Source organism: Homarus americanus, unplaced genomic scaffold (assembly GCF_018991925.1).
Source record: "Homarus americanus isolate GMGI-L3 unplaced genomic scaffold, GMGI_Hamer_2.0 scaffold6317, whole genome shotgun sequence".
NCBI lineage: Eukaryota > Metazoa > Arthropoda > Malacostraca > Decapoda > Nephropidae > Homarus > Homarus americanus.
In genome coordinates this window covers 20,722,597-20,739,756 of record NW_024730668.1, presented here as the reverse complement: position 1 = coordinate 20,739,756, position 17,160 = coordinate 20,722,597, and the positions used below count along the sequence as shown (strand labels likewise).

The window sequence follows — 17,160 nt, the reverse complement described above, 5'->3', positions numbered from 1 at the left end:
ACTTCAAGTATAACGGAGAAAGCAAGAGGATAACAGAATCTGGGTCTCAGATTAATAATGTACAGCACACCAGGGGCGTCCAACGTGCAGCCCACCCAACACTGGGGTATGGCCCACCTGAGATTTTTAGACAAATTTTTTTTCTTATAAGCACACATCAACAAGTAGGCCAGAAAGACCTAACCATAATGGCATAATGCCTAATGGCCAAACGGTAATCTCCTACTTGCCACTTCCAACAACCTCTGTGTAAATGACTGCCGCTAGGTGTCGTACTAGCAGGCTTGATCATGAAACTTAATGTAATTAATTGTTTAGCAGTGTACTGAGAGGGCCGTAGGTTTTGGCACTCATTTGGATTTTTGATCATGTGGTCCACTACTGAAAAACTTGGATGAACCTATACATAGTATTGACTCTATACTGCACTGTATAACTACAGTATGAGTCTTGAGACCAAGATTCTGTAGGAACTGTATTTCTACTTTGACCCTATACAACAAGCTGCAGAGGGTTCCTTGACTAATTGTTAATCTAATAGCTACTGTATATCCCTATGAACAATGAATTTACTAAAGTCAGGATCTGGGTAATATGTAATAAACTGACCTTAAACCTAAAAAAAAAACCCCACTCTACACAATCTTTCACAGAATGAAAAACTTATCTCCAGAGCTGGACCCCCTGTACCTTGGTAGTATAGTCCTCAAACGTGAATAAAATACTAAATTCCATGGGGTTATTGTTGATGATAAAATAAACTGGAGAAATCACATACTAGCCATTCACAGTAAAGTCAATAAACAGTGCAGTATCCTGTATCACACTCATCAGTCACTTATTCTTGTAGCAATAAAAGAAATCTATTATGATCTTGTTTACCAACACTTGATACACTGTCTCGCACTAAGGGGGACCTCTGGCTCCACAAAAACATAACCCCTGATCACTGCACAGAAGAGAGTTGTGCGGACAATGACTTACTTGAAGAAAATTTAACACAAATGCTAAATTTTTGTAACACTTACTTTATACTCTTACTTTTATTGTACGACCAAAACCGTTATATCATATACTATTGTCACGTAGATAGATAAAAATTACTATTGCAATAATTATTTACTTGCCGTCAAGACATGATCCTGACTATATATGTTCCCTTGTTTCACCATAATACAACCCATATTATATTACTTCTCCCACTTATCATATTAAAATATGTACTATATACAGTACTTATAATATAAATGTGAAACACTATAAATAAATAACAAATAAATAATGAAGTGATAATCTTGGTAATATTCTCATATGTTCTTACTAACGCCGTGTTACGTACCATTCCAAATGATATTAAATGTTACATAATACTTCCTTGATATAAATGTCTAGTTCACGGTCTTCAATTATTCGCGAATGACATCCTGGATGTACCCAAGAATGTGTGCAGGTAGTTTTAAAGTTGGCGGCATTTTCACGACAGGGACGGGGAGCCCTTTTAGTTTTATGGCATCCTACAAGGTGTCTCTCTTGTCCCAGGTGGCTGGGCCAATAGCACTCACTCCGCCTCAGTGACAGTCCAGGTTAAACACTTGTCTGTTTCGTGCATGTGCTACTCTGCTCTCTTAACAACTGTGCTCCTTGTGCTTGTGATGGCTCTCAAATGCCCTCAACCACCTTCATCCAGCCATGGGAAGGTGCCCAAACAAGTGAAGAGAGAAAAGAAGGTCATGTATTTCTCCCATACATACGCCTGGCAACGGGGGTGAGTGACTGCTAGTTAGAGCATTGTTTGCAATTGTAACTCTCTTCACTTCCTGCCATATTTCACTGGATTTACTGTTATTATTAATGTTTACTGATAGAATAGTGTTTAATCATGGCACTGTAGCTAGGTTAGCTCATTAGTGTAACCTCCAGGCTACTGGACCAAGCTGTGAGGTGTTATGGTTTTTTCCACTCGTATTTTCGGGTAGATATACTGTACATAAATTCTTCATTTCTTTTTACTCATTTACATGCACACACCATCCGACATACATATTGTGAAAAAAAAGCGCAGTATTACACCACAATTACCGACATCCTTCATGTTGGGTTGGCTAGATGGCGATGAAAGAAATTTTTTATGTTTAATCTATGTATCAACCCAGTTGGCGCTCGGATGCCATTCGTTCTAGAGACTAATTTTTATGAGGAAAAAATTACCATATGACAGTCCAACCATCCCAACTTCAATAACAAAGAGTTGAAATGAGGGTAGACTCTCCCATTTTTTCTACATTTCAATACTTTTGTTGTCTTGTTTCTTATTATTTGTGAGAGGATATCCCCATTATTATTTATTTGTATGTTTTGTGTGTGTGTGACTATATTTGGCAGCATTTGGCATTTATTTTGCAGTGAGTCGATCGTTGTGTAGCTATAAACATACCTAACCACATTTCTCTTGTGCATGGAAACTACTAACAAAAATATAGGTAAAAATTTGTTTGAGGTCTAACATGGAGTTTCATATTTCTATTTTTATAGAGGTATCTAAAAAAAACACGTGATTTCCAGTGGAAATGAATATCAAATTCGTTCGAAACTCATCATAAGGACAGGTGTGATACTATAAATTGACCACTAATATTTTTGTATCAAAACCTGAGGACAGCCAATGGACAAATATTTACCAACCTAACTTACACGGGACAGCTCCACAGATGTTTCATGTTCTGGGTGTACTGCCACATACAAACATACATGATATAATGTTAAATATCTCGCTTAAATGTAATTTTCGCCAGAAACGCCATGGAAGAAAAGTGTCAGAATTGTCAAAACTACTAACTGCAACTATAAAATTCCCGAGATTCATTTGGTGGCAATAAGTGAAATTATAACCTTTTTATGGACTGAAGAGCTATTAAAAGTATAATTTTAGATTAGTTAAAATTACAGACTGTTACACTGGTTTCTATCCAAGTTACACTAATTTATCTCGTCAAAGTGAAGCTCCTATGTGAGAAGCTGCTCTCTTACATCACCTTAAACTGGAAATTATGAAATGCACATAACTTTACAACAGTCAATGTTGAAGAACCTAAAGATAATAAATCAATCACAAATGTATTAATTTTCTCTAAGACATCAACACTGTGGGTAAAGCATCACACAGTTCATGCTTCTCTCACCTGCGTCTTCCTGCGCCAGTGAAACATTAAACCGACTGCAGATCTTGTTCAAGACGTCTTCCACTGTCTTGGACTCATTCAAGTTTACGTTTACCACAGAGAATTTTCTCTCATCTTCTAAAAATTCGCTAAGGTCTAGTTTGATCCTCATTTTGAGGAAAAAACATTGATGGCCTGCACTGAGCTGCCCCGATTGTTGTGACTCTCTTGGTTCACGACCACAACAGCGTCTTCTGTGTCTCTCTGTGTTGTGATTGGTCAGTGACACATGAAGTGAGTTCTCATTGGTTGGTATCCAGCACGACCATTGACTTTTTCCTTGTCATATTCCGTCTAAACATATTTTAAATAATCATTTTATTGAATGTATGGTGTATTTCTTATTTATCTAATTCATATTATTATTTTATAACTCCAGAAGCTACTGTTTGATATGATAAAATATACGAAATTATTATATAAATTTTTAAAAGGTGTTTTACCCTTACCGGTCACCATGGCAACAAGGGGACGCTGGTCCGAGGAGTAGTGTCTGACCTGACGATAACCGGACAATAATGGTACACACTTTTACATATTTACCAGATAAGAAATTCCTTACTTTGGAGGATCCTTCAATGCAGCATATGCTCCGAAAATGGTAGGAATACAGCATTCTCCTTGTAACATATCTCATCTGCCTGACAGGTCACATTACACTGGTCTACATGCAAAATGCTTCGGAAATGAGAGTAGTCAATCTTTACTAATTTAGGGGCGCTGAGTACAAAAATGATGCTTGAAATTGTCAATTGATATTGATGAAGTTGCGGGATTAGGCCCGTAGCCAGTATCCTTGAGAAAAGGAAGGGGGTGGAGGTGAATAACCTTTTGGGGGGGGGGGGCAATTGTGCGACTTAAATTGATTTTGGCACTGTTTGGTTTTTGGCAACCTTGAGGACAGGGAGTGGATGATACAATCAGAAGTCAGGTATTATATCACCCTACTTACTGAATTGCATCAATTGATTCCTGGAAGTCATACAGTGCATAGTTGTCATGCTCCTTTCATAAAGTCTCTTTAGTGTTTGCTTTGACATTGATGATTTTTTAGCCAAATTTGAACCAAATTGCCTCGTAATTGTGTGAACAGGGCAGATAACTTTTGTTTTGTTTGTGGATAATTGACTTTTGTATCACAAAAGCGTGCCATAATTGCATTGATTAGGAAAGCTTTATTTTGGCTGTAAGATTGGAGATGACAAGAGCTGCGCCCCTCACATACGCTACAATACTTGTGCAACGAACCTTTCTAGTGGATTTCTCCCCTACAAACGCTGTTTGTCGCTGAGTAGCCGACCCCGTGAATTCCCCAATGTATGCCTCGTGGTCTAGGTCAACCAGCGCCGCCATACATCACGGAGGTCAACTATTAAGCCACGCCTACCCCCCGCTATTTAAGACCTGACCTCGTGGTGATCTCTCTCTTTCTACCTACACCAACCAGCCAGCAACACCTCCTCCTCCTCCGCCTGCCTGACGGTCCTCGCTCCCGCTGGCGACCCACAAGCTGTCCTCCTCTGAGCACCCTCACCAACCAGCTCTCTCTACATCACGCTTGTAACCACGCTGCCACTTCCCAGCACCAAGCTGCATTGTACATCCAATACAACATGTATACAGAGAGCACATTGTGAGTTTCCTTTCTCCATCCCATCCTGAGTGTGAACCAAACAACCCATACCCCACACCTTCGCCAGTGGTTGAATCGGAAAAGGAAAGCTATGCCTTTTGCAGTGTCGATTGTGTGGAGGGAGCTAACAGATCACGTAAGCAATTGTTAGTACTGCTTGGTGCCTCCAGTTAGGAAAGGTATTTGCAAGAAGAAAAAGTGGACTTTACAATATCCATCTGCTGTACGCCCGGTACCTCACGGCGAAGGACGACGCATTCCTGAACCCCCAGACTCATTCCCCCTGGAGTCAGAGGACGAATAGGATGACGGAACCTGTGATCCTTCAACTTCGCAAGACCCTGATTTCGTTCTTAACTTGACATCTTCTGAACCGCTCAAGATTAACTTAGAATGAACTAAACGACCTTGTCAGAGATCTGGAATTGCCATAGAGTAAGGCAGAACAGTTGGGCTCTAGACCGCAGCAGTGGAATCTCGCTGCTGAAAATGTTAGTGTGTAATTTTCGTGACCGTCAAAAAGATTTCGCCCCATTCTTCTTCATGGAGCTGACCTTGTAGCCTGCAATGGCATCGATAGTCTGGTGGCAGCCCTCAGCATTATTCATAATACTGATGAGTGGAGACTGCTCATTGATTCATCGAAGTTGAGTCTAAAAGCTGTTTTGTTGCATGTTGGCAACGTGTTGCCATCAATACCAGTTGGTCATGCTGTCCACATGAAGGAAACATACGACAACATGAAACAACTTTTGAACTGTTTGACTATAACAAACATCAGTGGCAGCTTTGTGGCGACCTGAACGTTGTTGCTATCTTGCTTGGACTGCAGCCGGACTACACTTAGTATTGCTGTTTTCTGTGTGAATGATATAGTCAGGTAAGGACTTCCCATTACATCAAGAGGGACTGGTCACTACGACGCTCATTGGAACCTGGAACGAAAAATGTTCAGTAACCCCCACTTGTTGAATCGAGCAAGATTTTGTTACCACCCTTACACATCAAACTGGGCCTTATGATGAATTTTGTCAAGGCTATGGATAAAACGGGGGCAGCCTTTAAGTACCTCGGTGGTAAATTCCAAAGCTCAGTGAAGTAAAAATCATGGAGGGTGTTTTCGTTGGTCGACAGGTCCGCAAGCTCCGCAGAGCTGAGTTTGACCGTGACCAAACGGACTATGAAGAGCTGCAGAAGGACCTCTTTGGGCTCCAAGAATGGTCGAAGAAATGGTTGTTGAGATTCATGAAGTATAAAAGGATGAACCTGGTGCGTACCGACGGGAAGGAGGCGTATCATATGTCCCAACGGATTGAAGAAACTGCACTCTTTGAGACTGAATGTGAGAAGGACCTAGGTGTGTATGTTGACAAGGAGACGTGATCGATCGCCCAAGCGGCTAACGAGCCGATCAGTGATGAAGAGGATAAAAGTAAGTCGGTAAAAAAGTATCCGGAGTGGTGACAAGACAGCGTGGAATGCTTTCCGGATAATGGCAGCCACTTTTATTTGAAGATACATTTTCTCCATTCTCATCTGAATTTTTTCCGGCCAACTGCGGAGCAGTCAGCGATGAACATGGTGAACGTTTCCACCAGGACATCTTAACGATAAAGAAACGTTACCAAGGAACGTGGAGCCCATCAATGTTAGCACACAACTGCTGGACAGTAACAAGAGATGTCCCAGAACCAGAATACAAGAGACAAGCAAAAAAGCGTCAGGTTTATTCAAGATAACTAAGTGACCATTATACGTTACTAATATAATGTATATACATATATACAAAATATGAAAATTTAATTTTCTTGGAAACTGTAGCCAATCAATTGTTTTTATGGTTATATTCGTTTTCATCTCTCCAAAATCCACAAAGGCATACCCACTTTTGCTCAGTGCCCATTCGATCCCCAGCTCTCCTGTCTCAAACCTTTGTGGGGTATGAGATGTTTGGTTCACACTCAGGATGGAATGGAGAAAGGAAACTCACAATGTGCTCTCTCTATACATGTTGTATTGGATGTACAATGCAGCTTGGTGCTGGGAAGGCAGCATGGTTACAAGCGTGATGTAGAGAGCTGGTTGGTGAGGACGCTCAGAGAAGGACAGCTTGTGGGTCGCCATGCTCGCCAGCGGGAGAGAGGACCGCCAGGCAGGCGGAGGAGGAGCGAAGGCCGCCAGGCAGCGGCAGAGGAGGAGGTGTTGCTGGCTGCGGCTGTAGGTAGAAAGAGAGGCAGATCACCACGAGGTCAGGTCTTAAATAGCGGGGGTAGGCGTGGCTTAGCAGTTGACCCCCGCTCCGTGGTGTATGGCGGCGCTGGTTGACCTAGACCACGAGGCATACACTGGGGAATTGATGGGGTCGGCTAGGCAGCGACAAACAGCGTTTGTAGGGGAGAATTCCACTACACCTTCATTACATGTACAATAAAAAGTAGTCCTGTTACGTGTTACATATTTATATGTGCCTCACTGTCTTCTTTTTCTTATGGGAAATGTAGGCACCCATTTATTTAATTCGTCAGTGAGAAAAGTGTTTAATATAAAATTAACAGTTTGTTTATGTGTTGTTATGAAAATATTTGCAACGGTTAAAAGTATGCATCTTGCTTCCAGGTCCATGCTAGGGCGGCTGTCCTGTCAGGCGTACGTCTTTGATCAAGAGTTTAGTGGGTATCAGCTGGAGCAATTCACAGAGGTTAGTTACCCTGTGGGGTACGAGATGTTTGTTCTCTCTCAGGATGGGATGGAGAAAGGAAACTCACAATGTGCTCTCTGTATACATATTATATTGGATGTACAGTGCAGCTTGGTGCTGGGAAGTGGCAGCGTGGTTACAAGCGTGATGTAGAGAGAGCTGGTTGGTGAGGATGCTCAGAGGAGGACCAGCTTGTGGGTCGCCGGCGGGAGGGAGGGCCGCCAGGCAGGAGGAGGAGGTGGTGTTGCTTGCTGGTTGGTGTAGGTAGAAAAGAGAGTGGTCACCACGAGGTGAGGTCTTATATAGCTGGGGTAGGCGTGGCTTAATAGTTGACCTCCGTCATGTAAGGCGGCGCTAGTTGACCTAGACCACGAGGCATACACTGGGGAATTCGCGGGGTCGGCTACTCAGCGACAAGCGTTTGTAGGGGAAGAATCCACTACAACCCGAGTGTTAGGTATTTGTATCATAATTATGAAGGGGAAACACATCTAATTACTGTGTGAAATTCTATGTGAAAAAGCTCAATGAATTTTCTTTTGCCTGTCATATTTAGGCCATCACTGTCGGTAGTAGGCAGCTACCAAACAGGGCGGTACTGTAGTGGATTCCTCCCCTACAAACGCTTGTCGCTGAGTAGCCGACCCCGCGAATTCCCCAGAGTATGCCTTATGGTCTAGGTCAACTAGCGCCGCCTTACATGACGGAGGTCAACTATTAAGCCACGCCTACCCCAGCTATATAAGACCTGACCTCGTGGCGATCTGGTTGAGCCCAGATTCTTTCTACTCCTACTGTATTTCAGTTTCACCACTTTTTCTTCAACCTTTAATAATCTTCTTTCACCTCATAACTAATGACTCCGTACCGTACCGACCTATCGCTTTCTACCTACACCAACCAGCCAGCAACACCTCCTCCTCCTCCTCCTGCCTGGCGGCCCTCGCTCCCGCCGGCGACCCACAAGCTTGTCCTCCTCTGAGCATCCTCACCAACCAGCTCTCTCTACATCACGCTTGTAACCACGCCGCCACTTCCCAGCACCAAGCTGCACTGTACATCCAATACAATATGTATACAGAGAGCACATTGTGAGTTTCCTTTCTCCATCCCATCCTGAGTGTAAACCCAATATCCCATACCCCACAATACTACCACCTGGGAAGATATTGGAAGCATAATGTGTTGTCTAATGGTATGCTACCATATGGCATCAAGAAAATTGTGACCAAGTCTCAAGTTGCTGATTTGACTTTCTGCTTCATTTACACACAATTGCAGGGTCTCAATTGTTTCTTTGTGGTTATTTATTATCATTATCATTATTATTATTATTACAGTGTTATTATTATTATTATTACATTTTCGCCCCCAGGCCCTGATGTGGAGTCAGTGACCTGTGCACGGGTGGGCTAATCCCCCAAAAAAAAAGACAGCTAAGTCTCATATCACTTACACACCTATGGAGATTCGGACAAAGTCTGTGACGCACTCCAAGTGAAAATTAAATAAAGGAAGTCGTGTAGCTAAAACAACGAAAAACAAATTTTTCTTATAATTTTAAAACAAAACAAATAAGTTACTTTTTTGAGATCGCTCGATGTCACAATGAATAAAAAAGTACTTATTCTACCTTATAAGTCTTGATACCAGCAATCGTTCATATTAGGAACCACAACGCTTAGTTTTCCTTCCTAGGCATAGCTTCAAGTTTTCGACGGATTGTAATTATGACGAATGGCTTTGTATATTCAACCAAGCTTGTTTAAGTTGAGACAATTAAATTTAATTTATTCCAATGGCACAACTATTTTGTCCGATGTTACAGAACTTCATCAAGAGCCCGGCGGTGGCGTCTTCCCTGGAGGTGTGGCGAGGACATCACAAGGAGCCACTCGGTCAGTGCCACCCCTCCCTCTCGTCACACCTGTAAGGCAGTGCCACTCTTCCCATTCGTCACACCTGTAAGGCAGTGCCACCCCTCCCTCTCGTCACACCTGTAAGGCAGCGCCACCCTCCCTCTCGTCACACCTGTAAGGCAGTGCCACCCCTCCCTCTCGTCACACCTGTAAGGCAGTGCCATTCCTTCCTCTCATCACACCTGTATAGGGCAGTGCCACCCACCCCTCTCGTCACACCTGTGAGCAGTGCCACCCCCTCCTCATCACACCTGTAAGGCAGCCACCCCTCCCTCTCATCACCTTGGGGCAGTGCCACCTCCCCTCTCATCACACTTTATAGGGTGCCCTCGTCACACCTGTAAGCAATGCCACCCTCTCTCATCACACATAGGGCAGTGCCCTCCCCTCTCGTCACACACACCTCAAAGGCAGTGCCACTCTCTCATCCCCCTCCCCTCTCATCACACAGTGCCACCTCCCTCTCATCACACTTGTAAGGCAGTGCCACCTCCCTCATATCACACCTGTAAGGCAGTGCCCTCCCTCTCATCACACTTGTAAGGCAGTGCCACCCTCCCTTCACACACCTTGGGCAGTGCCACCTCCCTCTCATCACATCTGTATAGGGCAGTGTCACTCCTTCCTCTCATCACACCTGTATAGGGCAGTGCATCACACCTGTATAGGGCAGTCACCCTTCTCTCATCACACCTGTATAGGGCAGTGTCACACCCTTCCCTCTCATCACACCTGTATAGGGCAGTGCCACCCCTCCCTCTCATCACACCCTGCCACCCCTTCTCATCACACCTGTATAGGGCAGTGCCACCCCTCCCTCTCATCACACCTGTATAGGGCAGTGCCACCCCTCCCTCTCATCACACCTGTATAGGGCAGTGCCACCCCTCCCTCTCATCACACCTGTATAGGGCAGTGCCACCCCTCCCTCTCATCACACCTGTATAGGGCAGGTTAAAATCTATGTAAGGTCTCAGAAAGGAGTTATCACTGCAAAACTGGATTTCGGTTTAAGGATTCTGAAGGTAGGAAGGTCTCAGCTCCATCGGTGCCCTAAGTTCTTGATTCCGTCGATGCTTCAGCTATTGCAAATACAGTATGTGAAAGAATTGTGACTAATGATAAAAGCATGGAATTTGGCACAGATCCAGGAATTGGCCATAGGGACACTAAAGAATCTCAAGTGTTCCTATAACCAAATATCTTCATTTATACCTTCCCTGGCTCTGCACCAAATATCATCCTTTTAAGATTAAAGTCAAAATTCTTTCATATTTTTAAACTTATCTGCTGGACCATTACCTCGTCCTTCACTCGTGGCCTCTGTTTGCTTGCACATGACTTCACTGTGTATGTTCAGTGTATCTCTGTAAGACATTTTAACGTTGACGAGTTTCAGGTTAGATTATGTAAAGGATAAATTCGGTTCCTTAAATTGGGTTAAGCCAGCTTAGGTTAAGGTTAGGTATTAGTTAGGTTAGTTTACGTTATTGTTAAGTTAAAGGTTACTAGTTAGATTAGGTAAAGGTAGTGTTAAGTTAGAGGTTACCTAAATCTCGAGACGTCCAAGTGCTAAGAATCTGTCAATAGAGTGGTATACCTGGTGTGAGTCTGTTGACAGAACTCTAAACACTACCAAATATATTAACTGGTAGGGTACGGCGCACGGGTGGAGTGTGTGGAGGAAGTGCCTTGCTCCCTCACCTCCATGGATGTGTTCCGGCGGCTGTACGAGACTGAGGTGGTGAAAGACGACGGTGAGATCGTCCGCTGCCCTGAACAATATCACCACGACCTTGTCCTCGACGACAACCTCAAGAAGGTAACTTATACCACGAGTACTGTCCACGGCTACTGTACTAATAGATCAATCACATTTTATTTGTTAAAATTAAAAACAAAAACAAAAATCATTAAATTGATCGAAACTACCGGTAGCTAAATACTGTACAGAATTTTATGGCTGTGGGTAAATGAAATCCCCCAGAACCATTGAGGGTTGGTATCAATTCATGAAATCTGGAAGGTCATTTGATCGAATGACCTTTGATCTTGATATTTAAATGATTATAACTACAAACAATATGTGTCCAAGAAAGACAATAAGAAAGTTTACCAATGGACTTAGGTAAAGGCTCAGAATTTTTTTTTACTCACGTTCAAATATATCAGAACCAGGAAGACAGATTTTAGGTCACAATCAGATCAGTAAGTGCACTTACTTATGATAGAATGGTTGAATACATTTGTAACCAAATTTAGGGCTCTTGTGTGTACTGTACTGGACTACATAATCCACATGATGCCCTCTGCTCCGATATTTCTTCCACATCTGGTATTTTCTCTTGCAGGCTTTCCTAGATCTCTGATTCATCCACCTGATCTTATTATCATATTACCTTAGTCATTCTTAAATAATGCTGTCTCATGGGGTATGCATGCCTTTTAGTGCTCTCCATAAATTGATTAAATTTCACTCGATGGATAAAAAATCGAAATAATGGAGAATGGGTATATGAAATTAGTAATTATATAGTCATTATTTTTTTAAATTATGGTAGGTTATGGCAGTGACATTGATAACCATGACACTTTTAAGTTTACCGTAAATTCGTCATGGTCAGGTTTTGGTGGATGAGGGCGGGGAGCTGTGGGATGTGTTGAAGGAAGCAGACCGTCAACAACTGCTGCTGAGACTCTTCCGTCTGGTGGCTCTGGGGGGTGAGTGCTGCCAGTTCGAGGATAATATTCACCAATACCTAGTCGTCACCAGGGCCCTCTATAAAGACCTCGTCACGTAAGCTCTCTCCATTTTCTTATTAAAGTGAATACTGTACTGTATACTAATACTGTAGATAATCATTGAACAAAATCACTATTAAGTATGAGTAGTCAGTAATAACACTACATTTTGAGACATGATATGAGTTAGTCCTAAAATGTCGTTGTTTTCTTTGGTGAAGGGTCCGACAGTATTGAACTTTACTTTTTTACTTTTATCCTCTTCGCCACTGATCAGCTCATTAACTGCTTGGGTGGTCGGTCACGTCTCTGCTATGCACTGTTGGCAAGTACTGGGCATGCACTGGCTCCTTAATATATCTGAACCTGCTCCAGTGCTTGTCAAGTCTGGTCTTGAAACAGCTCAAAAACTAGGTGCCGTCACAACACTCTTTGGCAGATCGTTCCAAGAGTTCACAACTCTCACTCTGAAAAAGTTTGCACTCACAGTTTTCTGAACTTGCGGTTTTTTCAACCTTGAGCTGTGACCTCGGTGTTCACAAGAGAGGATGCAAACGATACTCCTGCATTTGAGGAAAGACGGTTTGACACAGCGCTGACCCACATCATGTTCTCAAAATAAGCTGTCACAGCTAAAGGTTCATCAGAGTCCCAGCCTGGCATGGTACATCTCAGTGTTAGAGAGTTGTGCAACGAGCTTACTGAGCCCCTTAAGATCTTGTTCTGTAAATGTCAGGGTGAGCAAAAGGTCCCCAGTGACTTGAAAATGGCTTAGGTAAGTCCTATATTCAAGCAGGGTGATTGCCACCCCACGAATAATTATAGACTAGTGAGCCTGACCAGCAATGTCCAGCATAGTGTGTAAAGTACAAGAGAGCATTATATAAGAGATGCCATGCTGGAACATCTATTATGAAACAACTTTGTAAAGGACTGCCAAAACGGATTTATGCTGGGTCGCTCCAGCTTGACACAATTATTTAAGGTGCTGGATGTTTGAACTAAAATGCTGGAACAGGGTGGCAATATTGACAATATACTCATATGTCTTGATTTTGCCAAGACTTTCTACTGTGTGCCAAGTTATTCTGGGAAACTAAGAACCAAACAGACTGTGAAGAGCTGCAGAAAGATCTCTGTGAGCTTCAAAAGTCATCAAAGAAATGTCTGATAAGATTGAGCATTCAATATCACGAAGTGTAAGAGGATGCATGTAGGTCATACCAACAATAAGGAGGCGTATTGCATAGCCCAGCGGGACGAAGAAACAGCATTAATAGAGGCCGAATTTGAAAATGACCTGGGTGTGCATGTTGACAATGAACTTACCGTACTCGACCCAGTGTGAGAAGGTGAATCAGGCAACAAAACTACTAGGTCTTATAAGAATGTCGTTCAGATATCTAGACGGTCCGTCCTTCGTAACGATCTTTAAGAGTGAGGTGCTTCCCATCTGGAGTACTGTCACTCTGTTCTGGTCCCCGAGATATGCTAGAGACTGTCACTTGATTGGAAATGTTTAAAGGAGGGCCACCAGACTTGTGTCAGCACTACGGCACCTTAGTTACCCAGAGAGATTAGAACACCTGCAACTACCTAGCTTATATTATAAATGGACAAGGGGAACCTAATTGAAGTTTATAAACATCTAAGAGAGCACTACTCAGTTGAGTGTCCATACCTGGAGCTAGCAGACGCTCGCCTCAAAGGGTCACAGCTCAAGGTTGAAGAAGCCACAAGTCCAGAAAATTGTGAAGGCAAACTTTTTTGAGTGAGAATTGTAAACTCTTGGAATACGGTAATCTGGCAGGCAGTGTTGTGATGGCACTGAGTGTGAGCTGTTTCAAGAATAGACTTGATCAACACTGGAGCAGGTACAAATACATTCAGGAGCCAGTACATGCCCAGTACAGTACTTACCAACAGTGCATAACAGAGACGTAACTGACCGCCCAAGTGGCTAACGAGCTGATCAGTGGCGAAGAGAATAAATTAAAAGTAAAAGTGCCCACCCCTTTCCTCTCTTCCTCAGACCCATAATTGAGAATGGGCGCATTGTTGTGAAGTCAAAGGCCGCCCAGATAAGGGTGAAGGCGGCGTGTGGGGCGTGGGTCCCCGAGGATCCTACTCACTCCCAAAACATCCTCCTGTTGGTGGTTAACCCGCACGCTCACACCGTCCACGTCTTCCTGCACCAACATGGCGTCGGGGACCTAGACTAACACGTTCCCGCTGCCAGTCTACCCCCACTTACCGTCTGTCAGTACTTAGAGAGACAGTCCGTAATATCTTTTGCTGCTGGAGCACATTGAGTTCTCAAAGGAGTGTATTAGAAACAAATTGCCAAAGCTAAAGGTTCATGCAAGCCCTGGCTCTGACAGCGTGAATCCCATAGTGTTAAGAGAGTTGCGCAAATAACTACCTGGGCCCCTTAACATCCTGTTCTGCAGATGCATGGACGAGTAAAAGATCCCCAACGACTGAAAAATTATATATGTTTGTGCAATATTCAAACAGGGAGATCGTCCCTCCACAAATGATTATGGGCCGATGAGCTTGACCAGCATAGTGTGTAAAGTACTAGAGAACATTATACGAGATGCTGTGATGGATGTAACCTCTAAGCTTTTGTTCTTTAATTATCTATTTATTACTGTTTAATTCTGAAATCCACTTTTCTATTTATTTTTATTCCTTCCTTCTATCGTAGAGAGAGGGAGACAGAAGAAGGAGGACGTATGTAGGAGAGGGAGGAATGAGGGGAGCGAAGGAGGTGGGGGATACCTGCAGTTAGTTTCCCCCCAAGGGTTCCCTGTCCTCCTTCCCTGGTAACTGAAGAGGGAGGGAAGAAAGAGAGGAATAATAACGGAAGGGGTGGAGGAATCTATGATAATTGGTGCACTAATCATTAATTCATTACATCACACAGATGGTAGGAATGGAAGATGTGTAAGAGGGAGGTTACTTCTCACTGAGAATAAGTAGTAATTGTTAGTCCTTCCTCTGACTGACTTACCACATAATCATGAATGCACTTATAAATACAGTACTGTCTTTCAACAGTCAGGTTCCTATTCACATATGTTCACTTGTTTATAATTAGTCAATGGGTATTTTCACTTACTTTATTTAAGTCAAACTTTGCTCAATACAAAGGGAGAGATTGATACTCTTATAACCTTTCTCCATTTATTTAAAACGGAATTAAAAGTGACACAGTCACTGAAATCTTACATTGATTGATAAAGAGATCACATACTGTACATAGACAGTGCAGGTATATACTGCATAGAAAGAGTGCAGGTATACAAACACTGTGCAGGTATATACAGTCCCTTTCACTTGTGTGTTTCCAGGGGCACGTCAGGTTTTGTGCAGTGTGGCAGCCCTGTGTTTGTTTATATTCAACAGAAGGAAACCCACAATAGTAAACATTCTATGGAATTAAATTAAAACAAATGTCACAGTAAATGATTGGTGGAATGTTTATATGAGGAGCCCCTGTAAATGCACTAGTGAAGGGGACTGTATATAGGGCAGATATAGACAGGTATACTTACAATGGTAAACAATAAGCCATTTTGACCAAGAATAGCTCAACAGCCACCATATGTATCGATAAACAACTAATGAAGAAGAAGGATAATATTGAAAGTGAGTGATATATATGTTGGGCTGAAAGACCGAATTCGCTCACTGAGCGAAAAAACAACAACAATGTGTTCTGGACAAAATATTATTACCAGAAAGCTAAATTCGCATTTTGGGCTCCTACAAAACAGCCACAGGGTGTTATGGAAGGTCTCAATATTCCAGAACACGAATTAATTTTAGTATCGTTTTGTGGGTATCAAGTTTTTGTCCACAATGCGATCAAGGTTATTTTAGGTTAAGTTCAGATAGCGTTCTAGCAAGATAATTATTGCCACATCTTGTTGTGGACAAAAAACTTGAAACCTGTCGAGTCAAAAATATCATGTAATTCAAATATTTCCAACCTGACATCTACAGTTTTCATACTAGATATCACAGTGTCACAGAAGGAATCTTAGTGTGTTATGTTCATGACTACAGGGTAGAGAGTGAGAGAGCTGCTGGTAAAGGGGTCAGTTGCCAGATCTTTGCTACACTACATGTAAATATAGAACTGAGTACACTGTACACAAAGCCTGCTGTGAACTTAACCTTTGACTTCACTCCACAGAAGGTGAAACTATCCTGGTTATAAGTACAGTGGAAATATGATTGGAAATAGATGATGGAATTATTGAGAGGGACACCCTCATCTCTCTCATGATAATGACAACATGCCTAATGGAACGACATGGAAAATGTTCCCTAATATGTATTTGTGCTTGTGTATGTCATTATGTATATTTCTGCATTAGAATGTTTGTGTACAGATGTGTACATACAGTTTATATATTGAAGTGTTGATTTAAAGACGCATCTGTACCGAAATAAGAACTGTGCGTCTTAATAAAAAAAAAAAAAATGTAAATCAATTATGAAACTTAAATTTCCATAGTGTGTATATAAAACTGACAGGTGGGGTGGGCATAATTGTCTCTTAACAGCAACTGAGAAGGGACTCCTGGAGGCTAGATAGTGGTGTGTTTATCGCCCCGTACTGTATGTACGTACTACATCCGCTCCCCCCATGATATAGATATAGATATAGATATAGATATAAATATAGATATAAATATATATATATATATATATATATACATACAGTATATGTACTGTACACACGTGTACAATGTACTGTATATGATTTTACCTTTTTACCTAATGAATACCTAGTAGAGGTGGCCATGCCAAAGGAAGGAGACCAATGGCCTGTGTTGGATCCCTTCACTGTTCTTGATAATTTTGTCAAGGGGCTATTTTGAAGCCCAGTCCTATATGTGATTCCACAGCTTGGGCTGGTAGACCATTCCATAGGTT

The 17,160-nt window shown here is 42.4% G+C and overlaps 2 protein-coding genes across 2 annotated transcripts in view; one reads left to right on the top strand and one right to left on the bottom strand.

Annotated features, from left to right (window-relative positions):
* The window catches only part of LOC121867302, a 36,020-nt gene extending 32,609 nt beyond the window's left edge, over nucleotides 1-3,411 (bottom strand). The window contains exon 1 of the mRNA XM_042367201.1: nucleotides 3,180-3,411. Coding sequence (XP_042223135.1) covers nucleotides 3,180-3,330 — 151 coding nt within the window. The 5' untranslated portion in view covers nucleotides 3,331-3,411. The remainder of the gene's footprint in view (nucleotides 1-3,179) is intronic.
* A 285-nt stretch (nucleotides 3,412-3,696) lies between these two features.
* LOC121867301 (cilia- and flagella-associated protein 300-like) lies at nucleotides 3,697-16,891 on the top strand. The gene is made up of 6 exons (XM_042367199.1): nucleotides 3,697-3,819; nucleotides 7,468-7,549; nucleotides 9,378-9,447; nucleotides 11,124-11,290; nucleotides 12,093-12,265; nucleotides 14,243-16,891. The coding sequence occupies exons 1-6, from the start codon at nucleotides 3,737-3,739 to the stop codon at nucleotides 14,430-14,432; spliced, it is 765 nt and encodes a 254-aa protein (XP_042223133.1). The 5' UTR covers nucleotides 3,697-3,736; the 3' UTR covers nucleotides 14,433-16,891.
* The last annotated feature ends 269 nt before the right edge of the window (nucleotides 16,892-17,160 follow it).